General features: G+C 60.0%; 1 protein-coding gene across 5 annotated transcripts in view; it reads left to right on the top strand.

The window, feature by feature from the left end:
• The first annotated feature begins 748 nt into the window (after window positions 1-748).
• The window catches only part of TPM2 (tropomyosin 2), a 28713-nt gene continuing 21237 nt past the window's right edge, over window positions 749-8224 (top strand). For all 5 annotated transcript variants that reach the window (XM_065406336.1, XM_065406334.1, XM_065406338.1 and 2 more), the window contains exons 1-2: window positions 749-862; window positions 1955-2080. In XM_065406336.1, the coding sequence (XP_065262408.1) occupies window positions 749-862; window positions 1955-2080 (240 nt within the window). The remainder of the gene's footprint in view (window positions 863-1954; window positions 2081-8224) is intronic.

Raw genomic sequence — 8224 nt, 5'->3', positions numbered from 1 at the left:
TCTATTTTCCTCAGTAGGATTTGGCTTCCAATTTTTAAAAGTTGCCTTTTTGCCTTTAACTGCCTCTTTCACTCTGTTGTTTAGCCACGGTGGCATTTTATTGATGTGGGGTTTACATTTAATTTGAGCCTCTATTATGGTATTTTTTAAAAGTTTCCATGCAGCTTCCAGGCATTTCACTCTTGTGACTTTTCCTTTTGATTTGTGTTTAACTAGTTTCCCGTGTATTTGGGAAATGGAAATCTCTGGGGGTAGCAGCGAGCGTCTCTGGGGATGGGGGTCTCTGGTGTTTGGGGGTCCCTCTGGAGAGGGGGGTCGGGGGTCTCTGGGGAGATCAATGTGATTCAGTGGGGTTGGGGATCTCTGTGGAGTTTGGGGTCTCCCAGGGGAGCACAGTGGGCGTGGGGTCTCTCTGGGGGTGCAGTGGGAGCGGGGTCCCTGGGGTGGGGGCGCAGGGGGTGTCTCCGGTTCCGGGTCCCTGGGGGCGCAGCCGGGCCGGTCCCTCCCGGGGTGCTGCCGCTGCTCGCCGATCCCGCCCCTCCCTGCGGCTCGGCTCGCGAGCCTGTCCCTAAAAGGTGCTCGGCGGCCGGCGGGGGAGGGTCCGGGTCCCGCGGCTCCACCCGTCCCCTCCCCTCCCCGGCTTTTAGGCGCGGCGGCGGCGCCCGGGCCCCAGAGCCCGCTCCGCCCGGCCCGCTCCAGCCCCGCTCCAGCCCCGCTCCCAGCCCGGTCTCCGCCCCGCGCCGCAGCCATGGACGCCATCAAGAAGAAAATGCAGATGCTGAAGCTGGACAAGGAGAACGCGATCGACCGCGCCGAGCAGGCGGAGGCGGACAAGAAGCAGGCGGAGGATCGCTGCAAGCAGGTGTGTGTGTGGGGGGTGTCCGGAAGCCCCCTGCCAGCGCCCCCCAGAGTCCCCAGGCAGTCCCCCTTGCACCCCCCAGTCCCCAGGAAGCCCCCCCGCCCAGCGGCCCCCCAAGTTCCCAGGCAGACCCGGGACCCCCCATACCCCCAAGTCCCTGGGCATCAACCCCCAGCGGGGCCCCTCCCAGCACCCTGGCCGTACCCCCCCCCCAGTCCCCAGGCTCCCCAGCCCACCCTACACCTGGGCACAACCTCTCTGAGTCCCTAGGCAGCCACCCCCCAGCTCCTCCCCCCCCCCCGAGTCCCTGGGAAGCCCCCCCCCCCCCGCACACACCCGGGCAGCTCCCTCCAATGCCCCCCCCCAGCAGTGCCCTAGTTTCCAGGCAGCCCCCTCCCCAGCCAGGATTAACCCTGCCCAGTATCCCCATCCAGTGACAGATTAAGCAGGGTGAAGACCGATACCCCCATCCCTCAGGGCACCTCCCCCTTAGACCCCCATTGATAGGATGAGGACCAAGTTGGGGGTCACTGCACACTGTTGGGAACCACTCCAGGGACCCCCAGTTCCATCCCCTGACCAGGTACCACGTTGGCCCCTCCTGGAGCTAGACTTGTAGGGGGCCCATTGCAAACAGGCATCCGGCCCCCCCTGCACATCCAGGCATTGGGGTAGGGACCATCTCTGCCCCACCCCCCTTGGATGCTGCCTGCCTCAGCAGCTCAGGCCCTTGGGATGGAGCCAGAATCTCGAGCTGAGTCTGGGGTTCTCCCCTCCACGCAGCGGGTTCACCAGAAATGTGGGGCGAGAACATCACTCCCCCACGGCTGTGCCCAGGACCGGGGAGAGGCTGCTCTGCGCTCCCCTGTTCCTTGGAAGCCCAAGGAGCCATTCCTGGGAGCCGCTGTCTCTGGAGACTGCCCAGCACTGTCCCGCTGGCCTCGGGTTCCAAGGATCGAGCTCTGTGTCTGGGCCAGCCACTCTGGGACACCCCCCAAGCTCGCCTTGCCCCTTTCCTGTTATCTAGCCTGCTGCCTGGCTCCCGCTGAACCTCTGTCTGGGCCCCTAACCCCCTGCTCTGCTCTCCCTTCCCAGCTGGAGGAGGAGCAGCAGGCCTTGCAGAAGAAGCTGAAGGGGACTGAGGATGAGGTGGATAAATACTCCGAGTCCGTCAAAGAGGCCCAGGAGAAGCTGGAGCAGGCGGAGAAGAAGGCAGCAGATGTACGTACCCACTGCCAGCCCCTCTCCCCAAGAGACTGGAGAAGCATCTCATGTGGGAGGGGTGGGGGCCCTGTCACTGGGGGATTAAGGGGTGGGAGCCTCATTGGGAAACCTCTCCTGGTGGAAGCAGTCGAAATCCCATCCCTTGGGACACTTACACTAAGCTGGACTAAACACTAGAAAATGGACAATAGGGGCCTGACCCCTGGAGTGGGGAGGTGCAGCCCAATGGGAGGGATGGGGCAAGGGGGTGCAGTCTGATGAGGGAGGAGGCGAGGGTGGGTGCAGTCTGGCAGGCGACGGAGGACGGGGGAGACAGTTTGGGGTGCAGTCTGGCAGGCGACGGAGGACGGGGGAGACAGTTTGGGGTGCAGTCTGGCAGGCGACGGAGGACGGGGGAGACAGTTTGGGGTGCAGTCTGGCGGGCGACGGAGGACGGGGGAGACAGTTTGGGGTGCAGTCTGGTGGGCGACGGAAGACGGGGGAGACAGTTTGGGGTGCAGACTGGCAGGCGATAGGGAGATAAGGGCACAGTCAGGACGGGGAAGGGGGTGCAGTTTGAGGTGGGCAGTGAACTCTGACCTGCGGGAGGTGAGAAGCTGTCTGGAGTTTGCTCTTGGATGGAGGGCATTGCTGAGAACACTAGGTACACTTGGAGCTCTGCAGGCCCCAGAGCAACTCTGCTGTTGCAGTGGACTGGACCCACCTCTCTAGTAGTGATACGGCCCTGCCAGGACTGGAGCTGTCACTGCACCAGCCAATACTGAGTATCTTCAAAAGGGCCATTGGTATCTGCTGGGCATAGACCAGCTCATTGACCTTCCATAAAGTTCAGACATCAAGAGAAATTCCAGGACGCTTGTTAGCCTGTTCTGGGAAAACCAAGGAGAGCAGGGAGCCAGGGGGAGGGAGCAGGCACAACAGGTGTCTGTGCATCTGAGAAACCCTGGGCCAGGGAGGCCGGGGGAGGCGGGAGGGTGGCTGGCTGGAAGGAAGGAGGTTGTAGCTGTGCTTGGGGAAATCCTTTTCCTCCATGAGCTCCAGGGGCTGAGGGCTCCATCCCAGGCCCCTCGGAAGGACAGGCCTGGAGCGGTTTTCTCTCTCTCCTGAGACAGCAGCTCCTGCCTGCGGGAAGACGTTGTGTCCGGGCAGGGCACAGTGAGGAACAGCTGTGTGCAGCCCCCGGCTGCTCCAGGGTGTGGAATGGGGTGTAGCGACCCGCTGTGCCACCCAGGGTATTTGACACCCTATAAATAAATCCTCCTTTTCATAGCCAGCCCTTCTTTGATAAAAACCACCCCCGACAAGTGGAGGAGAAGCTGAAGGGAGCCATCTGGAGCACAGCCAGCGGGGGAAGGGCCAAGCTTTTTAGGATCAAGAGCAAAAATTCAATCCCAGCTGGTCTGTGGAGCTAAATGGGGGAGATGTGTCAAATCTCTGAGGCAGCCACCAAGGACAGGGGAGTCCGGACAAGGACAAGGCTGTGGGAGTGCGATACGTCCCCTCCCCCTTCCCAGGGGCAGCAAAAAGCCCTGGTTGAATTCAGGCAGAAGGACCCTCCCATCCCACAAATGTATTGATAGTCCAGTAGAGCCCCTAGTCATAAACATACAGGGAGACGGACCTTGCCTCAAGGAGTTTACAATCCCAGCGCCAGGGGCGGCTCCAGGCACCAGCTCAGCAAGGCCTGCCTGGGGCGGCACGCCGCGGGGGGCGGGGGCGGCGTGCCGGTCACCGTGAGGGCAGCAGTCAGGCAGCCTTCAGCGGCGTGCCTGCGGGAGGTCCACCGGTCCCGTGGCTTCGGTGGCAATTCGGCGGCGGGTACGCCGAAGGCGTGGGACCGGCAGATCACCCACAGACACGCCGCCGAATCCGCGTGACCAGCGGACTGCCCACAGGCGTGCCGCCGAAGGCCACCTGACTGCCGTGCTTGGGGCGGCAAAAAACATAGAGCCGCCCCACCCAACGCACAAGTGCCCTGCACCTACTCCTGTCACTCGAACCAGCACCAGCTGGCAGAGTCCGTACAGGCCAGGCACTGGTGCTAGTTCTCCAGGAGGGCTGCAGGGTGCCGGCCTAGAGGCCCCGTTCTCAGCAAGCGCTCCAGGTGTAAAGGCGGTGTGGAGCGAGGCTGTTACCTCCTCCCTGTTCGCTGGCTGCTCTGCTCTGGCTCTGGGATGTGTCTGCTCCATTTAGAGCATGAGCCAGATCCTGCATCAGAGCCCAGTGTAACCGGGGGCGAAATCTGCAGCCAGGCACTTGAGACGAGGAGAAGCTCCTCTTGGCCTCTGCCTCCCTTTACCCTGAGGCAGCTGCCCTGGGTGCTGGGGTGAGATCCTGGGCCCAGTGAATCCATGGGAGTTTTGCCCTTGATTTCCCCAGAGCCTGGAGTTCACCCTGGTGGCTCTTGGCAGAGGCTCCCCTGGGCTTTGGGCAGCCGGAGCCCGGCTGTGCAGCATGAAAGGACTGGGAATCCTGCCTGACCATGAGAGACTCCAGGCGCTCGATCTGCTTCGCTTAAAGGGAAAGTGATGGGGTGACCTGATCCCAGTGTGTAACGAATATTTGCTAATGGGCTCGTCCGGCTCTAGCAAAGGTCTAACCCGACCCAAAGGCTGGAAGCCGAAACTAGCCCAGTTCAGACTAGAACCAAGGCGCAGATTGCGCACAGTGACAGTCGCTAACCATTGGAACAACTGACCTAGGGTCGGGGCAGCTTCTCCATTCCTGGCAGTTTTTAAATCAAGACACGATGTTGATCTGCTGTAGTTCCAATGGGAATTAATGCAGGGCAGTTCTCCAGCCTGGTTCCACAGGGGGGCAGACTAGGTGATCACAGGGGACCCTGAAACTCTAGGAAGCTATTAATCAGTTGTTCTTCTGGCGGAGAAGGGGGAAGGGGCCTCCGGGACATGGGTCTGCCTGGGGCCTAGCGCTTTTCTGAATGCTGATTTAGTTAAGCCAGTGAAGAAACGAGTGCACAGACACTCTGGTTCCAAACAGGCTTGTTTCAGTTCGGCTGGCGTAGATTAAGAGCAGTTTTTAAAGTAAGTCTCCACTATATAAAGCCCTACGACAGCGCGTCTCAAACCCAGATCTACAGACTCAAGCTCCTGGGGCTCACGGCACGGCACTACAAATAGCAGTGGAGCCGTTCCCCCAGAGGCTGGAGCCTGGGCTCTGAGCACTACCACCTCGCCGTGTTTCAGAGCCCAAACTCCGGGCCGAGCGGGAACGTCTACGCTGCCATTTCTAGTGAGCAGTGGGGCTGTGCTCCAGGGCTCTGAGATTTCCCGCTGCAGAGTTTGGGGGGGGGTTCCGTGTAGATGTGGCCTAAGTGTCCACCGAGGGGTTAGCACTGCTTTAACTGAAGTGGTGCAAATTTGCATGTAGATTATAGCGTGGAGTGCAAATGGCTGGGGGCGGGGGGTCCAACTGAGCTGCAGATGGGTGGCGGTGGAAAGGGGATGGCCCTGGGGGATGTCAGAGGCCTGGGTGGATGCGGAGTTCGCAGTGTAGTTGGCAGTGTGATGTGCAGTGCACGCTCTGGGGGGGAGGAGTCCTTCATTATGTGGCTCTGATTTGTGACCACCCCTGGAATATTGTGCTCAGTGCTGGCAAACTGGAGGGAGCTCAGAGAAGAGTAACAGGAAGGCTCGAGGGGGGCTGGACAAACCTACATAGTTTGACAACGGGGGCGAGGGGGAGTCCTATGACCTCTCTCCACATATCTGAGAGATGTGACCCCCCAGGAGGGAGGGGAATTGCTCGGGGACCCGGGGGAGAGACCAGGAGGAATGGAGTCCCATTCAGAAAAGGAAAAACAGAAAGAAATGTTGGGAAAAACTTGCTGGGAGTGAGCTGAAGAGTGGAGGCCCTGTGGTGATGGGTGCTAGAGATGGACCAACCCGGCTGGGGACCCCACTGCTCAGGACTGGCCAGAATCCTGGACAATGAAGTGCAGGGACCAAACCTGCCTGAACAGGATCTCTCTCTGTGAGCCCCTGAGGAGCTCTGTTCTGGGGGAGCCCCATTCCAGGGGAGGACCCTGTTCCGTGGCTGCTGGAGCTTGTTTCCAGGATCTTTCATTGCCTAATTGCCAGCGAGTGAATCCCAGGGCAGGATGGTGCTAGGAGCTGGTGGGGCAGATGCAGCAGGAGCTGGAGGGCACCTGGGAAAGGAGGAGAATAAACCTCCAGGCTGAGAATCTAGGAGCCAGCGGAGCCAGTGCCTCCAGAGATGGGGAGATGCTCCATTCCTGTGAGTCTAGCAGGGCAAGACAGGAGCTCCTGACCCATGCAGGGCTGCTCCCAGCTCCCTGGGCCCCGATAGCCAGAGAGGCAGCTGCTCTCTGTAGAAATATCAACAAATACATTAAAATAACTAACCCTCTCTAGTGCTCGTCTGGGGACAACGGGAACGTGCCCCTGGCCCACAACCTGAGCTGACAAGCCTGTCTGGAGACGGGAGTGCGGCTTGCTTGCAGATGGGGCTGCAACATGCTAATGTAACATGGGTCTGTGCTAACGGGTGTTAATGTGAGCCCCGTCCCGCACACCCCGCCAAGGGGTGTCAGCTTCCAGCATAAAGCCAAGTGTGGCAGGCTCAGGGATTCACAGGTCCTCGCAATCCCAACAGTGAGGTGCTTCAGAGCTCGGTGTAGGGGTGCTGGCCGGGGGGGGGGGACAGGGACTGACTTCTCCAATCCCAACAGTGAGGTGCGTCAGAGCTCGGTGTAGGGGTGCTGGCCGGGGGGGGGGGGGGGGGACTGACTTCTCCAATCCCAACAGTGAGGTGCGTCAGAGCTCGGTGTAGGGGTGCTGGCCATGGGGGGGGGGGAGGCTGGCTTCTCCAGTGCCAGCCTCTCCCAGCAGGAGGCGCTGTGGGTGCAGGGCAGGAGCACTGATTCATAGATTTTGTAGGCTGACCTCCTGCATAGCATGGGCCAGGGAACCTCACCCAGTGACTCTGGCAGTGGAGGGAATTATTCCTGTCTGCTCTGTAATTAACACTGCGAGCCCAATAACCTGCAGTGGAACTGGCTGTGTGGGAGGCACCCAGCTGCTGCTCCAGTTTCTTCCACTTCCCAGTCCCTGGGGCAGGCGCTGGTCTGGGTGCCCATACGTGGGCTGTGCCAGGAGCCGCAGTAGCAGGGCTGGTGTGTGTCTCTGGGGCATGCAGAGAGAGTGCCGAGAAAGAAGCTGCTGGATTCCAGGACTGTGATCCTGAAAGCTCCCTGTGAGGCTGTGACAGGATCCGCCCCAGCCCACCTCCTAGCCCAGACTTTGCTCTTATTTGGTGATTCCCTGAGCCAGTGGGAGGGAGCTGGCTGGCGTCCCAGGGTGTGGCTAGAGCAGAGGCCACTTAGTAAAGCAACTGCTCAAAGAACTAACAGAGGGTCCTGTGGCACCTTTAAGACTAACACTTCTGTGCCACAGGACCCTCTGTTGCTTTTTACAGATTCAGACTAACACGGCTACCCCTCTGATACTGCTCAAAGAACTGTCTCTCTGGCCCCTGAACCTGCCCCATTCCTGACAGCCAGGGCCTGACTCCCTGCCCTGTCCTGTGGCTGGTGTGAAAGTGCTGTGCCTGCAGCCGGGCTCTGCACAGGCCTTGCCTTCGCTGCTGAGGACCGGGGTGACAATGCGTGAGCTAGCCTGCTGTAAAACCAGAGTGGAGCCAAGGCTCTGTGGTTGTACCCTGAGGTAAATGAGCCGAGCTCAGCCCCAGTGCAGCCGGGACAGCTCACCTGCCTTAGTTACCCTGCAAGGAAAACAGACTTCTTCTCAGCAGTGAAGACATAGGCCCTGCTGGGGTCCCTCAAGCGCTGCCTTGGGTCTGCGGCTGGGCTCAGCTGTTGCATATAGAGCCCAGGAATCCCTGTGCTGGCTGTGCTCTTTAAATGCAGGCGTGAAGTGCAGCCGGAGCTGCCTGCTGTCTGTCACTGCTCATTAAGGAGGGATTGAGGGCTCCCCTTGTAACGGATCAGACCGTGTCCCAGAGCATGGGACACCAGGGCATAGCCCCTGACACCAGATAGCATCAGTGTTGCACTCCAAGATAAGCAGGGATGAAGATAGCAAGTGTGTCTGAGCACTGGGGAGTTGTGTGTGCGATTTCTTATATCCGGTGCAGAGTAGA

This window comes from Emys orbicularis, chromosome 6 (genome assembly GCF_028017835.1).
Source record: "Emys orbicularis isolate rEmyOrb1 chromosome 6, rEmyOrb1.hap1, whole genome shotgun sequence".
NCBI classification, from domain to species: domain Eukaryota; kingdom Metazoa; phylum Chordata; order Testudines; family Emydidae; genus Emys; species Emys orbicularis.
The sequence above is the reverse complement of the archived record's forward strand: the minus strand, read 5'-3'. Positions and strand labels throughout refer to the sequence as shown.